The 22168-nt window shown below is 36.7% G+C and overlaps 1 protein-coding gene across 7 annotated transcripts in view; it reads left to right on the top strand.

Annotated features, from left to right (window-relative positions):
• COL14A1 (collagen type XIV alpha 1 chain) overlaps positions 1–22168 on the top strand; it is a 128202-nt gene that overhangs the window by 52678 nt on the left and 53356 nt on the right. For 4 of the 7 annotated variants that reach the window (XR_012626126.1, XM_074848441.1, XM_074848255.1 and 1 more), the window contains exons 14-25: positions 1127–1266; positions 2943–3069; positions 4158–4297; positions 7379–7511; positions 8646–8717; positions 9521–9672; positions 13421–13550; positions 14602–14724; positions 16143–16292; positions 16948–17064; positions 18922–19068; positions 21414–21488. Coding sequence is in view for 6 of the 7 variants with exons in the window: in XM_074848441.1 (XP_074704542.1) it covers positions 1127–1266; positions 2943–3069; positions 4158–4297; positions 7379–7511; positions 8646–8717; positions 9521–9672; positions 13421–13550; positions 14602–14724; positions 16143–16292; positions 16948–17064; positions 18922–19068; positions 21414–21488 (1506 nt within the window). In the remaining variant the exon portion in view is untranslated. The remainder of the gene's footprint in view (positions 1–1126; positions 1267–2942; positions 3070–4157; positions 4298–7378; positions 7512–8645; positions 8718–9520; positions 9673–13420; positions 13551–14601; positions 14725–16142; positions 16293–16947; positions 17065–18921; positions 19069–21413; positions 21489–22168) is intronic. The other 3 variants (XM_074848689.1, XM_074848524.1, XM_074848369.1) reach the window with 1 other exon arrangement.

Genomic DNA, 22168 nt, shown 5'->3' with positions numbered 1-22168 from the left:
TTCCACGACTGACAGAAAGTAGAGAGGAAAGCCAGCACGTGATACTCCCTTCACTAGACTCAGAGGAATATACTGAATGCCAGAAGGTGTGGCAAACCCATCTAATACAATTCCAATGTGTTCCCGTCTTCTTTTCCTCATAGCCAAGTTGACTTGACTGTTCCTAAGCTGGTTAGATGTTTGCTTGCAGATTCTGAGTCGATATATGGCCTGGCTAAAGGTCCCACATAATATATGGGGTTTTTCATCTTTTGCTTTTTATCATGTGCTCTTGTGTGAGGGAAACAGTTTCTGAAGTGCTGATATTTATCCATCCACATAGATTGGTGAGGCATGTGTGTGTGAAGGCAGGATGCATAGAGAAAGGTTTCACAGTTCAGAGAAAATGAAAAGATTTTGGGCTAATACAGAACCTACTGCTGAGAGTAACAGACAGCACAAATTGCTTTCTCTGGTGTGACAGAAAAGTGGATGCAATCTGAGCCTCTCTTGCATGACCTTGTTTTCATTCAGCTCATGACAGCCAAGGAATATATAGTATATAAATATGGCTTTAACCAGGGTTACTGTTAAGGAATCAGCTTCTTTCTGTAATAACAGAGGAAAGGTTAAACAGGTAAAAAGAAAAAAACATTTTTGAAGATCTTCTGAGGTAGTTATGGTTTTGGACAAACTTACCCTTATGTCAGGGTCTTCTAGGATTCAGAAGGTTTTTTGCCAAAATACTACTACTGTTATGTGATATTTTTGCTGGAATTTCCATGGAAAACAAATGCATATAGGATAAAGATCTAGTTGAATTAAATTAATTCACAAATACAAACACAAATTTATTGCAAGTATTGTGTAGGCTCTGATATCTGCTATGAACAATAACGTAATTTCTTTATTTTTCAGCATTAGTTGAGGTGCACTTAGCAAGACTGAAAGTTCTGTTTCTGAAAAGAACTAAGCCTTTTTACCTGCTTTAAGTACTTGTGTAGGTCCATTGATGTAGGTCTTTTAATATAAATATTGGTGATACAAATTTTTGAATGGAAAATGTGATGTTTATTTTCAAGACATGAAAAATTTCACAGCTAAAACCTGGAATCACTTTCATGGTTTTGTCTCTTTCCTTTTCAAGTGCCTCTGAGTCCACCAGCAAACTTGAAATTTTCTGATGTTGGACACAGTAGTGCTAAGCTAACATGGGATCCTGCTTCCAAAAATGTAAATGGCTATCGTATCATGTATGTTAAAACAGATGGAACAGAAACCAATGAGGTAAATTGTTAGCATCTCTCTTCCCTTAACCAATCTTAGACCTCCCCAAACCTCTGTAATTATTAAGGGTAACTTTTATAAACAAAATCTACCTTGCAAGCTGCAACAAAATATTTCCAAGATAATTCTGAATCTTAGTGCAAGTAAGAGTTTGCCTAGTAGCGAGTAATCATTTGGAGTGGATTATATGTGGGGGGGACAGTACTCTGAACTTCTTACATACCAGAATAGTCATTGCTGGTGCACATAAACTGAAGGAAACTACTCAAGTGAACAATGGTTTGTAGGTACAGGATCTTGACTGAATGTATGATATGGAATGTTTATTCTTGATTCAGTTCAGATAATAAAACTTTTGATATATCATATGTCATGGACTAAAGCTCATTCAGAAAGACTATCTGAAGGCTTTGCCACATTTTCTTGACATTTATTTATATGTTGAAAACTCTCTTCCTAGAAGCATGATTTGGCTTGAACAGACTGGTAAGATGATACCAAGATGTTCCCACTTAGACTCTTGCATTTAATAATTTACTTAATTTGCTTATGCAATATTTAGTTATGCCTTGTTACTGATAGCTTTTAGCAGCATGAATTCTGTGATAGAATGAAAAATGGGATGAAATGTTACTAATACAGGAATCTGAAAAAATACAGAAAAAGTTTAAAAAAATAATTGCAGTAAATGCATTGAATTATTAAAACAGTCCAGATCCCTTACCAAATAAATTGTTATGGATAACTTAGCCTTCCAAGAAAGTCTTTAATAGTAGTTATGTGGTAATCACATTTCTTCTGGAATATATCGGTCTTTCATCCGTACAAGATGGAATATTTGTATTAAAACTGAAGAAACTGTTCCTGAGTTTAGAAGAGAACATACTTGTGCAATTTTTTGTGTCATTTCTTTCTGCTAGGCCCCTTAAAATTGAAATTAGAAATCATTTGACCTCTTCCTATTCATTAACCTTAATATAGATAATATGTCTGTCTGTACTCATCACAATGGTATTTGAACATGTCTGGCTTGTGGTAATATACTTTATAGTGTGAGTGAATGTTCAGTTGGTTTTTATCTACTTCTTAACTTTTTGTTTCTGCCTGTTCAAAGAGCAGGTGGCATTTTTTGTTTGCTCTGCATTTGGTAGCATTTCCCCTGTGGTGCTGAGCTAATGTGACACTGAATAGTTGGACTGATAAACTGTCAGTTTATACAGCTTTGAGTTTTATAACCCTGGGAAAGTCATGTTAACTGGATAGGACCAGATGAAACTCTCACCTTGTCTCTTGACAAATGTTAAACATAATGGTTTATGCCATGATTATCCAAGGTAAGGGACTGGATTCAGTAGCCCAAAAAGTTCCTTCCCGGGATTTCTGTGTTCCTGAACACACAGTGCTGATATGTTTACTAGTGAGTTAAGCTTACTAGGGCTGAATTCTCCTTTTCCCTAGCTTGTCATAAACAAAATTTTCCTTTTCTCTAGTTCATCTATTTTAATTGATTTTGTCAGCTTTTATGGCACTGAATTTATACTTGTTCATAGTTTCACAGAATTTCTCTGCCAATTACATGACATTTTCTTTCTGTATCATTATTACCCAACAGAATTTCAGACACTGATAGTGTAAAGTGTATGATCAATATCTATTGCAAATGATGCTTTCTCTAGGTGGAAGTTGGTCGTGTTTCAACCCATACTCTAGAAAGTTTGACGTCCCTTACGGAGTATACTGTTGCTATTTTCTCCCTGTATGATGAAGGACAATCTGAACCACTTACTGGCAGCTTTACCACAAGTAAGTATTGCTGAACTTCTGAAGACTTTCCAGGAAGAATTTTTATACTTTCTTACTTTACTGGAAAGTAAGACCAGTAACAGCAAATGTCTCTGGCTGTGAATTCAGATATATGGAATGCTTTCTGTTAATTTCATCGGTGTTTTTGGCTTCTTTGATCCCTTATTATGGGGCCAATTGCATCCTTACTTGTGGAAGTAATCCCTTGACATCATGAAAACATCTGTGGATAAGGTTGATTTCTTAATTCTTTCCACAATCAGCCATTTTAAAGCATCTTTTATTGCATTTAGGTAGTAAAGCATTTGTCTCCCCAGTTTTCTGAAGCATCATTCAGTGTGATGGCATTTGTCTCTCCAGCTGAAGTGTGTTGAGTTTTGAATCATATATTTAACCAGGGAACTATCTAGGCAATAAAGGGTAGAACCTTATATACGTACAGAGAAACTGGAACATGAGAAGGAGAAAATATAAGGCATTTAAGGCTTATGTAGTCTGTTTAGCACAGTTATAATTTCTGTAACTGTAGTTCCACATTAAGCAAATGACCGACATTTACTGATGCTTCCCAACATAACAATGGGAAGAGAAGGACTCTGAGGGAGGAAAGAGAAAACATGGAGTAGAAGAGGAAAGGACAACATACATGTACAGAGCAAGAGGTTGATACTTACATGCAAACTGCAAATGGAAGTGTGCACAGAGTCTCTGGGAAGGGCAGAGAGTGCGACCTTGCTTTGAGGTAGAGGAAGAGAAAAGAGTATGGTGTACAGAGCTCTGAGCAAAGGAGGGGGACTGAGGTTGCATGGAGCTACTTCAGTGAGGAGAGGACAAGGAGGCTTGTCCAGTTAAGAGTAGATGAAGAGACGTGCTCCATCATTGTGCATATTCCCCTCCCTCAACTACAGAACCACTTCCCTAAGTACAAATAAGTGTGCAAAGATTTCTGTAGTGACTTTGTTATCTACCTCCCATGTTATACTGTATGTAACAAGCTGCAAGTAAAATTGTACATGCTTGACATTGCCATCTATGCAAGTCTCAGGGAATAATTTACACTCGCTTTTCTTTTGCATATTACTTTGCAGAAAGAGTTCCAGCTCCCCAGCATTTGGAAATTGATGAAGCATCATCAGACAGTTTTAGGGTCAGCTGGAAGCCCGCCTCATCAGATATTGCTTTTTACAGATTGGCATGGATTCCTTTGGAGGGGGGGGAATCTGAAGAGGTGAGTTGCCTTGGCTTTCTGAGGGTGTGAAATTGAAGAGAGAATTCCATTCTGAGGACACCTGTGCTGCAGCTTTTGCTGGTTAAATATGGCCAATTGACTTACAGAAAAATCTGCCCCACTGCAAAGCTCCCTAAACCAAAATCAAACCAATATTCTAGTTTCTTTTTGAAGAGGAAATGAGGAAAGAAGAGCTCTTCTGTGAATAATCAGTCTAATCTGTAGAGTGCCAACTACCATAGAACTAGCATTGCTGCTTGATGCTACTTCAGTTTTTAGAGGTTCATATTTTTTATTTTGCTGCAAAGATAATGATGGTAACTGAGCCAGAGCAGCAATATCCTCACATAAAGCTCCATATTTGTCTAATGTGCTGGCCACAGTAAAATTGGCTGTGAAGCCTTAGTCACATAAAATTACAACATGTAGTTAATTTTTATTGTTCCTCTATTCCTCATTATGGTTCTTTCTCTTTTTCCCCCTCATGCTGTATTTTTTGCTCTAGGCCCTTGTGCATCTTCTCCATAGTGCCATTTTCATCAGTCTGATTTTTTAAATGATTTTTCATCCCTTTAGCTTTTCCTGTTTTATTCTTTTTTTCCAAGTAGAAAAAGACAGACACTTTCTCTGCCTTTCCCAAATTTTAATCTTTTGTAATCTGTCTCATTTCCCTTTTCCCTTTCTTTATTTACTTATTCTTTTGGCTTCTTCTTTAATGACTCTCAACTCTCATCTTGCTCTCTTGGCATCAGCACTGTGAAGAGAGGTCACATCTGCAAACTGTTTATCTGGGTACAGAACTCAGTGGGGAAGATGACACTTTCCACCTGGCCTTAGGTTTCATGCATCATTTTGTCATCCATTAGGGCAGAAAGCAGCTTAGGTTATGTGGCATTTTTTCTGTAAATTTAGCTTAGCCTGATTCTTTCCTCCCTTTCACCTAGCAAGACGTAGTCATGCAAGAAAGAAAGAAATTACAGGATTGAACAGGGAAAAGAAGGAGTTGGCAGATGAGTGAGTGGACATGAGTGCATTTTCTCCTGCAGCAGATGAACTGATTTGTTTCTGTTTAAGTTCCAGTGAGTAGCTGTCAGTGAATCCCTTTAAGCCATGTGCATTTTTAAGTGATATTTATGATATCTGTGTTCTTTGAGTGTGAGATTAAATGATCAAGAATTATTTGAACTGTTAAGGTTCCACTTGTTCATTGTATTCACTAAGAATTGCTGGAGGACCTAATATTTTAGTACGTTGAAATATTAAAAATACCCAAGCTGCTTTCTTGTTCTCCTTGCATGACCTCTCTAATGGGGTCAGGCCTAGGATAGCCTCCAGGCTGTTGCCTCTCTAAGCTTCTTTCCCAGCTAAGTGATCAGTCATGCAGAAAAATGACATGCACTCCCTCTGTCTTTCTCCCAAGACTCAACTTGCCAGTTAGCTGAGTGGGGTCAGGGGGCAGTGGTGGGAATTACACACATCTCTGCTTACTTCACCCACACTGCTAGTGAGTGAGGAGCGTTTAGTGGGGTGTTAGTGGTAAAAAGCCAGAATAAATTTTAGAGTGACCTTTTATTTCTAGGTTGCAGTAGAGAATGCATGCTGTTATACTCGTGTGCTTGTTACTTATTCTTGCTTCTGTTATTTGTCCTCTCTGCTTGAAAGTTCAGCAATTTGTGGGGGTTTTTTTGTAGTCTTCTCTGTGGGGTAAAATAGCAAGGAGTGGAGAGTCATGGAAGTTATGCTTCAGAAAGTATTCCATAGTTATGTGTGAGATAGTAACTATGTATAGATATTTTATAATGATTTGATACACAACTAGAGGCTCTGGGGAACTGGAAAAGAAGGTATTACTTATACCTATTTAGTATACAGCTAGACTCACTCAAGCTTGTTTCTGAAATTTTCCCAAGAAAATCTGTGCCAGAAAGTGTGTAGCATGGAATGCCTAATTCATTACTTGATAGTTGTAGAAGGCATGGCCCCAACTTGTTTCTTTCTGTTTTTGTTTTCTGTATCTGAGTTCAGAAGGTCTGTGATTGTTTTATGGGTCCCTCTTCCCCATGACCAACTCAGGAAATCTCCTGTGGTAATTGAAAGAATAACGTGTGATTCACTGTTTATGTTAACTGCTGTAGTAGATTTTATGCAGCTCATATCAATTTTTAAATTTCTATTATATGTCTTACTTTGATTCTTTGTGTACAATAGCCACATTTAAAAATTTGCCAGTGTTAACCTATAAAAAGGTTGTTTTACTGTAGTATCTGTCTATGTAACCTAAAAGCTATTCCCGAAACTAGTCAGCCATTTCACCAAAATTACTGCTTAGGCTCCTTGTGTTCTGTTGCTTTACTGTCCCTTTAGCTCCAACTCCTACCCATCTGTTGATCCCTTTCAATAAAATACATGAAACACACAAAAATCTGAAGTGAAACCTTCTGCTTACAGTTAACATTGCACATGTTAATCTTCTGCTTCTGTCATAGGTAGAAATAAGGACAATTGCTATTAAAAACATCACACCATATAGCAAACTTCTCAGTAGCACATCTCTAATCCTCAAGTTTGCAGCAAATGTTCTTTCAAGTTACATTCAGATGTGTGGAACTGTAACTCAGATTATAATTCTGGTATAGAAACAGCATTTTTTAAGGCTGTGGAGATGCTGAATGCATTTGTCATAACAGTGCTTGAATGATAGAAATGTGGATGAAAGTTAATCTACCCTGTTTTGTTGCTTTCATTGATGAATGATTTGGATTTTAGTGATTTTCAAATGAAATGCATACGGTCAGCTTTAGTAATTAATTAGTTGTGGGTAAAAGTGCAAGACTACACATGGAAATAATCAAGCTAGCCACAAAATACTAAATAAATTTTAAGTATTCTTAACAGTGTTTTTTCCAGATGTACTCTGTGATATTTTTTATTTCAACATAACTAATAAATTCTTTGGGCAGATGTAAGTGTAGGTTTCATATATTTTAAAGAAGAATCCATTTTCCTTCTTTCATTTCAGTCAATTCATATAAATTAATCAAATGCAGAACTGATTTTCTTTAATCTTGCTGTGTTACTTAGGTTGTCATAAATGGAGACACAGACAGTCATGTTATTGAGGGTTTGTTGCCCAACACAGAATATGAAGTTTCTTTGCTGGCAGTTTTTGATGATGAAAGTGAAAGTGAAGTTGTTGCTGTTCTTGGAGCTACATGTAAGACAAACTCTTGACTAATTTTTAGAGACATTTAAGTGATTTAAATTTAATACATATATCTTATATTTAAAATATAGTCCATCTTTGGGTAGCTATATTATTGAAGTATGTGGTGGTTTAGCACCAGGGCTTTGCTGACTGTATTATTTGCTTATTTAATATTATGTGGTAGATGACATTGAATCAAAATGATGGTTTGACTCCCCATCTGAGCTGTAGTATTAATAACCTTTGGATCTGGGTAAATATTCTTCCATCCTATGTTTCAATATTTAGTCTTTGAGTAGGGTTCCTTATGAGAAGATGTATTAGATTTTTGGGGGGGTTAAAGTAACTAATTTACAAGAATTTTATTTGTTTGCCATTTACAGTATACTCTTTTCTTTCTTATTTATGTAATTTATACTCACTAGAGGTGGATTCACTCTTGACTGAAATAGTAGTCCAAAAAGCTTACACAGGCATCCTGTGACATTAACATGGAATAACAAAGATAAAACTTGAAAATCACATACAGTGTATTTTATAGTTCATAATCGAAACAGTGGCCAGTGTTTCAGGTAGATTGCTCTATCCATTCTCTTTTTATGGATAATGACTTGGTTAAGTAAACAACTATATTTTTCATGTGTAAATTAAAAAAACTTATTTGATTCTTAGTAATTTAATTGCAGGCTTAATCTTGGCCCTTCTGCTAAGAAGCCCTTATGCATCCAGATGATGGTGATGTAGTCCAGTGTTGCTGAGTGTACTTTCTGTTTTTTACTTGGACAGAAGTGAAGCACCCTTAAAAAGCTTTCAATTTAATTAATCTGACAGCCTTAATAAATGATCAAAGTGGAAGTCATTATGCAGAATTCAGCCAGAAATGTGGGAAACTATATGCATTCTTATGTAATTGTACAGTTTATAATTATGTTTTAGCTGTAGATCTAAGTGCTAATCGTGCAAATATATGTGCCTAAAGTAAACTAAATTAATAGTTCCCTTGTAGTCCCTGAAATGCCTGAAGTGTGTGGGATACTTGTAGGTGTGAGCACATAGTTTCATTGTCATAGTTAGAAATACAAGATAAATACTATGACTTCCATGTCTTGCTGAATTGTTGGTGAGCTGAGTATTGTTTTTCAGTTGCAAGGACTACCACAATACCTACCACGGTGACTACTACCAGTACCACAACTTCTAAGCCCACCACAGCAGGTAAACAGAGCAAACATCAACAGTTTAAATTCTGAATGCAAAGAGCTGAGGCTCCCCACAAACACACCCAGATCTAGGGGCAGGAAGCTGTGATATTACTGAGGATCTGATAACCCCAGTTCCTGATGGTCCCTGTGGTCAGCACACTGCCATGGCAGATCTTGTGGAGGTGCAGACCCGGGGCAAGGGACATCACTGGTGAAAGGTGCACACCGTCACGCTCCTGCACCACCCTTTGCGTGTGGCCGGCTACCTGCACGTGCCATGTGTGGATGAGGAGCTGCCTGTAACACAGTGTAGGGACTCTGAATCATATCAGCGATATTACATAGGAATACAGAGCCTAATTTGGAAAATTCATCTTTCTTTTCTCTTTCCCTTTATAAGTACGAGCTTGGAAACTCTTGAGAATTCTCTTTAGTTTTGAGTGTTCTGTTTGTTTTCCCTGGAATTAGAAAACTGACTTATAAAGAACAACAGTTCCGGATTTTTTCTCTTCTGTAGCATTCTAGCTGCAGTAGAGTTTTGATTATTCTGAAGCTCCATAAGACGAGTAATATAAACAAAGCAGATGGGGTAATATATGCTAATGGCAGCATAGGATAACTATTATTTTATTAAATGGTTAAAGTTTTTATGTTATTGAGTCCAAGTATGACTGAACTATATGGGTTTCCTCCGCCCATGGATCTACAGACCCACGGTGACTTCAGTAGAGCTTGCAGCTACTTGGTGATAATTAGCACAATTTTAAATCTAAAATTAGAGTTGAGAAAATATTAATTAAATATTTTTGGCTTTAGTTTTTCGAACAGGAATCAGAAACCTTGTTATAGATGATGAAACAACCTCAAGTCTGAGGGTAATATGGGACATTTCAGATTACAACGTTCAGCAGTTCAGAGTGACCTATCTCACTGCGAAAGGTGACCGTGCTGAGGAAGCGGTAAGAATGGTCTGTATGGGTTTTGTGAATGGCTTCATCAGCTTGAAAAGTTTTTTTAATAATTGTTAAGGCATGGTCTCTCCTTATGGCACTCCTGTTGCAATTAGTAAAAGATCAATGTTTGGTATTACTGTAAGATTGAACTTCAAAGTTTTAATCATATAGCACCTGTTGCACTGCAGACAACAGCAGTCAAATGTAAGATCAAGGCCCAGTCATGCAGATGTTTGTCCTGTTTTTCCTGTATTTTAAAATTTGTCTAAGTTTTGGGGATCTTTTTTGTTCATTGTTTTTGTGATTTTTTTTTTTTTTTTTTTTTTTTTTTTTACTCCTAGGCCTTTTTCTACCCTGAGATTGTGTTTTAACAACTCTTAAATGTTTGTACAGAACAATCTTAAGTAATTTTTTTTTCCTTTAGCAATTTTGCTCCTTCTCTAAAATTCTAATTTTATGCTAAAGCAATGTAATTAAAGTTCAAGTGCAGAGTTTTCATACTGCTTGTTAACCTGAACATGTCACAATAAGGACAGCACATTTTAATTTAAATGTCTAAGAATATTATTTTTCCAATACCATGGGATGATCAAAATTAAAATTGTCTTACACAAAACAACTTTCTGGTGATCAAGATTTTGGAAAATATTTGAAAGAATGAAGAGTACTACATGTACTCTTTTGTGTGTATAGCAAATAATTAAAAAAAAGAAGCCCTAGCTGTATTATTTTAGGATTTCACAATTTTTGAGTTAATTTCAGAGTTCTGTGAGGCTGAGTGCTTTTTTTTTTTTTTTAAAAAAAAAGGGAAAATCTTAGTATTGCAGTGCTTGGTTTCCACAAAAACTAAGTTATAAAATTTTGAGCTAGTTCTATGTAGGTACATTTAAGAGATTAAATTGTATAGTTCGAGGTTATTTTCTTAGTAAATAGTTCAGAATGCAAAAGTATTCCCTGTATCTTTCTCCTTCTGTCTGTCATGTGACTGACTTCTGTTCATCGACAGCTATATTGAACATATGGGATATTCTTTTTCATGTCTAGCAGTTGACATTTTTAGCCCTATATCAATAAAAAATATTAAAAGGAGTTAGTTGAATAATCTTTTTTCTAGAAAAATACGAATCAGTCTTTTTTTCATTTTGGTTTCATTCATCTTTTATGCGACCTTGATAGAAAATTACTTTTTTAGCCATCTCTATCAGTTATAATCTGAAAATGAACTTTCAACATAGTGGTTTCCTTTTGGACTGGAAAACATGCTTTATGAATTTACCTCAACTATATGATAGTATTGTATATGATATGTTGGCAAACTTGCACAGCATAATGGCACAAATTGTACTGTTCTTCTGACAATAACGCAAAGTTTCTGAAATTCACATCCCAGATTTACTGTTTCTGCTCTGGGAAGCTTAATCAAATTCAGTTGGATGATATAAATGTAGTTCTGTTTTAGTATTCAACAGCCATTATTTTAAAAGGAAATTAAAACTGTAGAAAATGTATTAAAATTCTGGCTATCAGAAGGATATTAGAGTCGACTCAAAAGCTCATTAAAAATTATAAAATTGTAAGATTAGGTAGGTATCTTGACTGTAATTCTGCAAATAATTTAATTTTAAGTACACTCTCAAGTATTATTTTTGGTCACAATTCAGCAAACAAATAACCATGTGTTTCATCTTTGAAATTAATAATGTGCATAAATACTTTACTGAATAAAGAATGATGTAAGTTTATATTTAAAATTAAGCACATTCTAACCAGAAGGAATGTATTTTATCATGTGGCTTTGAGCACCTGAGAGGTGCAACACAGATGTCAATAAAATGACACAGATGTTCAATTTTTAGGGGAGTGTTTATATGTTGAAGTACATTTCTTAAGCAGAACCCAAAAATTTTGTGGAATTTGGGTTTAAATATTCTATAGCGTGACAATTCTGCGGTGGATGCTTAAGTTTTTTGGCTCTGATTTCAGTGATATAAATTTCAGTTACTCCTCCCTTTCCATAGAAATATTAATAAGCTTTTTAATCCTTGATGCAATTGACTGAAAATCAAGGACTGGAAAACGTAATAGAATACTTTTCACTATAGAAGGCTCAAGCCCTAAACTGCATCTGTGTTCTTGGGTGTGCTGTATGTACTGGAAGGATCACATTATTTTTCTTCCTTAAAGCCAAGAATGTTTCTCACTGCTGAAAACTATATTGCTCTGTAGAAGATCTCTGATGAGCACATGTGGAAAAGAGAGAGTTCTCAATGCTTGCATCCCCTCTCCTAAAACCAAAGTTGGTTGTTCTTTCTTCAGAAACTTGGTTTGTGTGTTTTGAGTACACGTGTGGAAGAGTTTAGCATGAGAATCTTTCACGCACATGTATTTAGATGGTTTTGTCCAGTTTTGATCAATGAATGAAGTACTTTTTTGACAGGTCTCAACACCTGGGTGTACTAGATTAATTTCCTTCTGTGTATCACTTGCGAAAATTAGAAGTAGTTTGAACGTATCCTGGAGCATTAAAACTGGTGAGAGCTTTCTCGTCTTCAGAAAATTTTGCTCTGCCATCATCATGCACCAGTCTTCTTTGAAACAACGAAACACTTTTAGGCTCAGTTTCTGCCTTTTCCCCTTGACTTTAAAGGGCTTATAGGTCTTTCAACTTCTTGCTAAATATGTGTGGTTGCTGGCTCAGGTGATAGATTCACACAATGGATATGGGCCAGGGAGGGTCCAAAATATGAGGTTGGACCTTGGGAATGTTGCTTCCAACAATGTCACTTCAGAGCACAGGTCTGGTGCAGGAAACATAGGATTGGTTTCTCTTTCTTACCTTGTCATGTGCTAGATAGCTCCCATTCAGGCTTTGGAGACTCTCTGAGATTAAAATTTTACTGACAAGTTGAAAGATTGCAAGGCTTTACTTGGGCACCTCTAGCACCACTATTGTGATACTAGTTTTTGAGGCTCTGGATAAAATACAGTAATCGATTGAAGAGTTTCAGAAATAGCTGCTTATAGGAAACCTTGTACATATTAAAAGAAGCAGTGCTTAATTCAGCAGGTTGAAACATTTGTTCTGGTGCACCCAAAACTCTCTGGAGGGATTTCCACAGCTTCTCTCCTTCTGCTGAGTTGCCTGGTTGGACTTCTGCTCCAGATCTTCCATGTTTCATGGCAGTTTGGGATTCCTTGCTATTTGTGGGATGTACTCCTACTTCCTCTCCTAAATAGCTACGTTCATTTCCTTGTCCCCAGTCTAGATGCAGATGGGACAAACATTCTTGCTTGCTCAGTTCATGCTTCCAGATCTCCTGAATTAATTTTCCTATCTCCCAGGGAAGGGTGATTTTCTGTCCCTGAAGAACATAACAATCAACCTTTATTAATGGGCATAGCTTTGGACAATCATATTCATGTCAAGAATAAATACAACAAGATGATTTGTCTCTACAGTTTGTTTTTTAAGTACTAACCATCCACATACTAGTGGTTTATGGAGCTGTAGTGGCTCATAGGTTTAATATAAAATGTGTTATCCCATAGGCACAACCTCCTTTATATTTTTCTCGGGTATAATTAGTAGATCTGTTAAAGGGGTGGATAATTTAATTATTTTACCATAGAACATCAGAAATATTTAAAAATGCAAGCTATACAGCAGTACTAGTGGAATGTGGTGTCAGAGATCATGTAAGATGTAAAAAGGTTTTGGTCCCAGGCATTAAGCTTGATTGTTTCTGGTTTTATGACCATCCAGGTAATGGTGCCTGGGAGACAAAACACACTTCTGCTTCAGCCTCTGCTGTCTGATACAGAATACAAAGTTACCATCACTCCCATCTATTCTGATGGGGAAGGAGTCAGTGTCTCAGCTCCAGGCAAAACTCGTAAGTACAAACTTTCTGCTTGTCTTTGGCCAGGATATGCATGAAGAAAGGCTTACCCTTTTGGCCTTTTTTCCTTGACTGTAGTAATGTGTTTCAGTATAAATGTGGGCTTATTTTACATGACTTACATGACTTGAGCTTTTATATTAAACTCAGTTAATTTATTTATAAACAATGGGTTGCTTCTAATTGATGAATTGTATGTTACATTCAAATACTGTGAGTTTGCAGAAACTTGTTGAGTAATAAAGCTGGTAAGTCCTTGATAGATAGCCCACCAAGGACCAGCCAACTAATGTAGAAAATAAAGTAAACAGTGTCTGCTGGGATAGTATCAAACCAACCATTATACTCGTAGATTTTCTTTTGTGTGAGATCATTACTTCCTAAAGGTCATTTGAAATGCTGCTGAACTTTTTATGTGATTGCGTTATCTCTAGAGTTCTGAACAAGCACCAGAAGATTACTCAGCTGTAGCTTAAGTTTCCTCTCTACTGTATATTGGCAAAAAATCATCTCATTGTGCACAGCTAGTCATGATAGTATAATTTTATTAAATTATTCTCCTAATTTACATATTTTCTGCCTAAATTGAAGTGCTATTTGTGCAGACACTTAAATCACTTGTAAATCATTCCTTTCATTTCATTTGAAAGTGTTAAGTATTCACAAGAGCATGATATATACATTAAAAACTAGTGCACTTGAATTGAAAGAAACTATGTAAATAAAAGATAATTATCTCTGAATTGTCTTACATTTTTAAAAAAATGTAGGGACAAAGTTGGGAATTAATTTGAAAACTCATTGTTAGTTGAACAAAGTTCGTAATTAATCCTTGGTATAACTTGGTATAACGTTCTTAAATATATCAACATTATTCCACTGATGTAATGCCAAAGATAAATGTGATTAAAGGCTTTCATCCTGGCAATTTACCTGTAAATCTGAGAGTACTGGGTATCGCACTATTTTCATGTGCATGTCTTGAGTTTTATGCGTGTATTTGTATGAGATAAACTTGTAAAAGCTCAGTTTGGTTTCCTTTTAGTACCCCTGTCTGCTCCTAGAAATTTACGTGTCTCAGATGAATGGTACAACAGACTACGTATCAGTTGGGATGCCCCGCCATCGCCAACAATGGGTTACAGAATTGTCTACAAACCTATCAACAGTGAGTTTTTAAACTGGGTTTTTTTGGTCATTTGTTTTTGACTGTACAATATCTTGATATCACCTTTTGCTGAATTTTGTACTTAAATCTAACAGTTGCAGTTACAGCCTTGAAAGTGCTATGAACTTAGGTGTCTCAGGTTTTGAATATAAAAGTTTCATAGTCACAGAGTGATGCAGGCTGAAAGGGATCTTTGGAGGTTGTTTGGTCCAACTCCTTTGTCAAAACAGGGCCAACTTGGAACAGGTTTTGCTGGACCTTGTCCAGTTGAGTTTGTAATATCTCCAAGGATGGAGATTTCAAAACCTCCCTAAGCATCTGTTCCAGTTTTTGACTACCTGCACTGTGAAATTGTCTTTCCTAATATCTAATCAAAATTTCCCGTGTTGCAAATTTTGTCTATTTTCTCTTACCACCTTACTGTTTGCCTCAGAAGACATTCCATCTCTGTCTTCTCTACCTGCTCACATTAGGTAGTTGTAGACAGCAGTAAGATTCCTCCTTAGACTTCCCATCTTAAGGCTGATCAAACCCAACTCTTTCAGTCTGTCCTTTCATGTCATTTTACCATGACTCACTCTGTTTCTTTCAGAGACTACCTTTGCTCTCTTCCTGTTCCTCTCTTCTATGTTCTCCTACTCTTCAACTTATCTCCCTTCACAATACAAAGTTTTAGTTTCTTTGACTTTTACTCCCACTCTACACCTCCCAAATACTTCACATTTTATTCATTGCCCATTTTGTCTGTGCTGCATTCTTTGCCCACCTGCACATTGCAGCTAGACAAAACACCCAAACTCCAAATTTCTTTAGAAAAATATGGTCCTCTATTGAGAGTAAAACACAAATGTGTGACCATTAAGGGACTAAAATACTGTCCAAAGACTGTTGCCTGGTTTCTGAAGTGTATCCAGAACAACTGAGAGAGGTGACAAAGGAGTTGTTTGCAGTTTTGATTTGTGAAAGTTTTATTCTTTTCTATTTTCATTACCATTTTTGCACAGTGTTAAATGATGCTGTTGTATAAGAACCCCTTAGGGACTGTATTGCTGGCTGGCATCTGCTGTCCCCCCTGTTGGTCCTGGCACACCATCAAGCTGAGGAGATCTTTGGCTGCCTATTTAGGGCAGTAGTAAGTCACTGAAGCAGAACAAAAGGGTCTTAACAGATGCCAGTGTCTAACCCTGCCCTAATGAATCCCACTGCTGAATTTCCCAAGTGTGTTGTGGCTTCTATCTGTGCAAGGACTGAGCAGAGTGTCTTTGTTTTTGTGTGTGGTAAAAAAGAAAAAAAAAAAAGGCAAGAAAAACAGCAGTAACTTTAGGAGCACATGTAATTTTGGATGTGTCTTAAGATTTAACTACCTGCTAATTCAATGGATGAGCAAATGATTTTCTTATTTATTTAATTTTTTGCAGTTCCTGGTCCTGCATTGGAGACCTTTGTAGGGGATGATATTAATACCATTCTCATTCTAAATCTCTTCAGTGGAACGGAGTACAGTGTTAAAGTATTTGCTTCATACTCAACAGGCTTCAGTGATGCCCTAACAGGCGTAGCCAAAACCTGTAAGAATGATTTCATGCTGTTCAGATCTCTTCAGGCTGTTTTTCGCTATAGCTATGGCTTTGTGCAGTTTCCTGAATAAATTTTCACATGGAAGACTTTCTCAGCTGTGTGCAAATTGTTTTCTTGAAATAAAAGTCTCTTTATCAGACTATATCAGGCTTTAAAATAATCTGCTGGACATTAGCAAGACAGGGATCATAAAGCAGATATTATTATTTATCAGCGAAACATATTTGCCTAGTAGTAGATATAAATCTCCTTAATGGCAAGTCTATTTAGGTTTTTTTTTCTAGCTCCATATATATAATATGATTTAGTTTTTATCAATATAAAGCTCAATTTTAAATCAGATTTTGACAGAAACGTTGGCTTATAATGATATTTTTATACTTACTTGTAGTAACTGAATTTTTAGCAGTGTTCATTATTTAGTCTTAATCAAATTGTTCAATCAAAAATTTCCAAACTTTTGGTCTAAAGATTCACTTTTTTTTTCCTTCCTCTCACGGATTTTCTTGACATTTTTTTATGCAGCTTTTGAAATTATTTGTTAACAATAAATCTGCACAAGTGTTTCACTATAATTCTTCTGTCATTTTTTCTTGTATGTCTTACTAGAGGCGCACATCTAATTTTGTGGTGTTTAATTTTCAGTGTACTTGGGTGTCACAAATTTGGATTCCTATCAAGTCCGCATGACTAGTCTCTGTGCTCAGTGGCAGCTTCACAGACATGCTACTGCATACAGGATAGTTATAGAATCGCTTGTTGGTAAGTTACTAAATCTTTCAATATGCAGCTACAGCCTAACCCAGGGAATTGAATTGCATAAGTTAAGAAAATGTATGCAATCAAACATGTAGACTGGCTCCTGAAATTCTGGAAATGATGGACAGAAGAGAGTTGTGTACACATTGAAAGTTTCAGGAGTAGAAGTAGCTTTCCTGTCCTTTTATATCAAACAGATGTTGATAACTTGTCCTTTCTATGGGAGTGAGTTTTATCTGTCAGTAGAACCTAGGTGAGTACTTGAGTTTTTCACTGGTTTGAGCGACAGAAAATGAATAAAGGATGAACTGAATACACCTAAGATTGTAAATAAGTCATCAGTGATAGCTCTGTAGGATTAGGATGGACATGAAGGGTAGGGAAAGCTCTGATTGAATCCAGACCGTGTTCACAGAGTCGGAACAGCATCCAATTTTGTCTGTTCTTATTCCGTTGATTGTTAATTATAGCTTGTAGTAATGTTACTCATCTGGATAAACATGAGATATTTTTATGTGGCAACACATGGTGTCTTGATGCTTTTAGCACTGACTGTGTAGAAGGTGAATTACAGCCTCTTCCATCTCACTGATTCTCAGGTGTAGCCAGAAGAAGTTATGGACGAGTCACTATTTGTGCAGACTAACTCTTATCCTCAGTAGACATCAGTGATGTTTTAAATGGTGACAAATTAAAAGTTTGGATAACTTGAGAGAAGGGCAGTTAATAACATTTAATGGGATCTATCAAAGGTATCATGAAAAATAATACTAATTTGGTTTCAAAAAAATAATGACCTTTCTGTGGAATGGCAAATGGATGGTGATACGCTTTATTCGAAGGCCTGGAATACAGACAAGCTGTTCAGAAAGCAGAGATCTTGGCTGGCACAAGACAGCACAGATTTCCTTCTCATCTGGGAGCTAGCCAACATTCTGCTTTCATCATCTAAAACTGCCAGATTTGTTTTAGCTGAGCCAAAAGGGCCTAAATGTGAGTAGAATGAGCTAAAGTGTGAACAATTGCTTCTTATTAACATCTATCATGAAAAGTTTTGATTGTCAGATTGGGTGCGTGTCTCATTCAGGCAGTGATCAATTACTTTTATACTAATGTAACACCTCCTGATGCGCATCAGGTGTTTTTTCCTTGGCAGGAAATGACTGTTTGGCATTTCTGGTATATACTCTGTAAAATGTGAGATCAGTTGCTTGTATTTCACTTCTTTCTGCTACAGCTTATGAATTGTGCTGAAGGTTTTCTTATTATTATTAAAATATGCCTTATGCTATTTCCAGTACCTGGGCTTTTTCCATTGTCAACATGTTTTCCAGTTCAGAATTTAGCAGAATTAATTCTGGAATCCTGTAAATACTATTCCTTAACCAACTTGTTAAGTGGTTACTAGTCAAAGCTGGAATACAATATCTAATTCAGTTTCTCTTGCAATTACTAAGCGCATTACATACTCTGAGAACCAGAGACATAGACAAAGGATGCCATAGAATTACATAATGCAACAATTACTCATTAGACTCTGATAATTTAGGGCCAGATCCAAAGCCCATTGATGACAGCGTTAGTGTTTTTTATTAACTTCAGTGCATGGGGTGAAATTAATCTTTTTTCCTGCAGATGTCTGACACATTCCTCAGCTCCTACTTAATATGAAGGATGAAATGTTACAGAGACCTCTGCACAGAGGTGAATTTCCAGATATAAGGCAGCATGTAGTTTATTAATTTATGCCAACCACTTGCCCTTCATCTGCTGTCATGTCCCCTTCTTATTTCAGACTTAAATTACATTATTCAGTAAAACAGTAAAGGAATGTTTTAATGGCTTCTTTTATAATTCCAGATGGGAAAAAGCGAGAAGTAAATCTTGGTGGAGGGACGCCTAGACATTGTTTCTTTGAGCTGATGCCTGGAACTGAATATAAAATTAGTGTTCATACACAGCTTCAGGAGATAGAGGGCCCTGCTGTAAGCATCATGGAGACAACCTGTGAGTAAAATAGAGCAGAGTTCGGCCAGCAGAGAATGCTTGATTGCTTCTTGTGTTTTGCCCTTTGCCAACAGATGCGCTGTTCCTAGGCAGTTTCCTTTAGCGGAGTTTTTAATTTTTCAGCTACTTTGTGACTCCTGAAATGTAAACCAATACGTCTTGCTAACAATTTTTTTTTTCTTCATCTTGCTTTTCGTCTTGCTGACTTTTATGGTAACACCACAGAGGTGCGGGATTCTTACACCACTGCTGTGTCTTACTTGTGAAGTCACATTCACTGACTGTATTGGACTTCTTAATGAGAATGAAATAGGGAGGATAGCTTTAGCTTTCTTCATAAAAAGCCCCACTAGGGGATACTCTGAAAATCTGGGACTTTGGGGAAAAAAAATCCAGTAAAATTAAGCAAACAGAGAAACAGAGGAAGTTTTATAACCTGCAGCTCTTGTTATTTAGTAAAATTTCACTACTGTCTGAATAATTTACAGTTAAATGAGACCTTAATACCCAGTCTACTTATGTATTTTAAAACAAACCAACCAACCTTTTTATTATTATTCTCAATAACACAGGAAAAAAAACCCCGCACAGCTGCTTATGAAGGCAAGATCCTCTCATGAATTCAAAATACTGCAAAACAAAATACAGCATGAATAGAGTGAATATTTTATTATCTTTCTTTCTTCAAGCCCACTTTCAATCTCAGTGATACCCTTCTTCTCATACTATATTACTATACACCACAATGCTGTTACCCTTCTCTAAGGGTAGGTAACGTTTATAATTTTTCTCTTCAAGTGAACCCTCCCACACTTATGGTTTCACATAGGAAAAACTGGCACCAGTGCATGACTCACTTCTCACTTTTCCAGGGCTCATTCTCAGAGCAGTGAAGAACAAGCCAAGCTTCTCTGGCTTTTTGGAGGAATGGATTTTGTGTGCTCTGCAGTTCAGGGAGTTAGGAGACATAAGGAAGAGCACACCTTGGTTTACATGTCCATTTGAGAAAGATAGTTTGTGATGCAGACAAATTATTGTATCACCTCAGATGAAAACACTCTTCAGGGTGACCTGTACCTCTCTGGTGCTTAGAGAGCAGTCTTTCAAGTCATCTTAATGCAGTTATGACCCTTTCTAAATGGGTCTGGTCCTGGTCTGTCTGTGGCCATGGAGGTCCAGGGCATTAGTTTCTTGTAGGTGTTTCTGAGTCTTGGTGCTTTCTCTTGTTGTTGGGGTTGGGAAAACCCACATCATTTGCAGTGGGAGTCAACTTGGATGTGGACATGAGACTTGTTACGAATCCTGTTTGCACTAATCCTTCCCAAAGATACGTGCCCTTTCTGAAGTTGTCGTATCTAACACTATCCATTGTCTATAAACATAACATATAAATAACAAGTATAGTCTTACTTGAAGGAATGATGTTCTGTCACCTGTGGCTTCTTATGCTAATTGCATTGAAAAAAATTGGAAAAAATGCCCTTGAATGAAAGCGGAAGGTTTTCCTCAGATGCACTTGTGGAATTCAACATATGTGCATGTTATCTCTGAGAATTCAGCCAAGACTGTATTGAAAGGCACAAAATGAAGCTCTTGCATTCAGCAAAGCTGTCAATCAGTGATCATGTATTCAGTGAGGTTTCCGGGAGGTTGTCATTGCAAAGCTTATTTTCAGGAGAAGGATGAGACAGTTTTCAGAAATTCCATATAGTAACCTTAGTAGAAATTGCTGCAGGCAACAAATCCACAGCCCTGTAGAGTTGTGGTTGGAACTGCATTTCTAGCTGGGTCAGGGTCTTCCACCAAAGTCAGGAAAATCTTAATCAGGGCAGGCTGTGATCTGCTCTGAGTGCAGGCACTGGTTTGCTTTTGTACCATTTCTTTGTATTTTGGATTGCAGGACTAATACCTTCTTCCTTCAAGGCTGGGTAGAGACCTACTTTCTGTGACTAAGGACTGATTGTGGTCAGAAAGGAAAAGGACACTGACCTTTTACAAAATGAATTATGGATACTAGGTCAAGAATAGGGCTGTCACATAGTCTACTACACTGGGGAAACCCAAAAAGGGGCAATTCCAATAGTAATTCAGTTGTATCTTTGGATTATTCACACTGAAATGCAGCCAATCAATTGCTCTGTAATAATACTATCCTTTTCCAGGTGGTCAGTAGAGGAGGACATTACATGCACATGTTCGTCTGCATTTCTCTCCAATTGCATAACTAGTTGATTACAGATAAAGAATTTTAAACATGGAGATGAGTAGAAAATGCTGTCTTTAATATGGATAAAATATATTGGGCTTTTAAGTATTTTTAAATATTCTTTCCTTTTATCCTCCAGTACCATTTCCAACTCAACCTCCAACAACACCTTCAACACCACCTCCACCACCTACAATTCCTCCTGCAAAAGAGGGTAAGTGCTGCATGTATGGTTTTATAATAATTTTAAGGTGTTGATGCAATGTTTTTTATGCTTCTGACACTATTGTAGACCTGTGGGGATCAGATTTTGAAATACATTTGTTACAGTGACACTGTTAAGGCAGCTGGTTTAAATTTAATGAGCCAGAAATCTGGCATCATTATTGTATTGCTGAAATTTGCAGAAAGGAGTGTTAATATGTGTGAAATTTTCTTTTTCCAGAACTCCTAAACCATACATATTTTGCAATTAAAGCAGACGTCCTAGGGTAATTAAACTTCTAAAGTATGATTTCTAAAAATATGTCTACTTTAGGTAATGAGAAAAGTGTTGGCAATGTTCTCTTCTCTCTTTAAATCTTCCTTCTATTTATCATTTGAACACATAGTGTTTTGTACAGTCTCATAAATATTTCTGTGAGGGAAGCATTATTGCTGGAGACTGACGGTCAAATCAGTCAGCCTGAAGTCAGTGGACCAAACGGGTGTATAATAATTGAGAAATTTACAGAAAATTAAGTCCACACCTTGTGTGTGTGTTTTAGAACTGCATAGCAGCAGATGTTTGGGGGTTTTTTTAATCTAAGGAGTAATCAACAGAAAACAAGAAATACAGGTACGTATCTTTCTGACCCATTCTCTGGATTTAGATGAACATTTTTCTTTGAGATG

The sequence above is a fragment of the Strix aluco genome, chromosome 1 (genome assembly GCF_031877795.1).
Source record: "Strix aluco isolate bStrAlu1 chromosome 1, bStrAlu1.hap1, whole genome shotgun sequence".
NCBI lineage: Eukaryota > Metazoa > Chordata > Aves > Strigiformes > Strigidae > Strix > Strix aluco.
The sequence above is the reverse complement of the archived record's forward strand: the minus strand, read 5'-3'. Positions and strand labels throughout refer to the sequence as shown.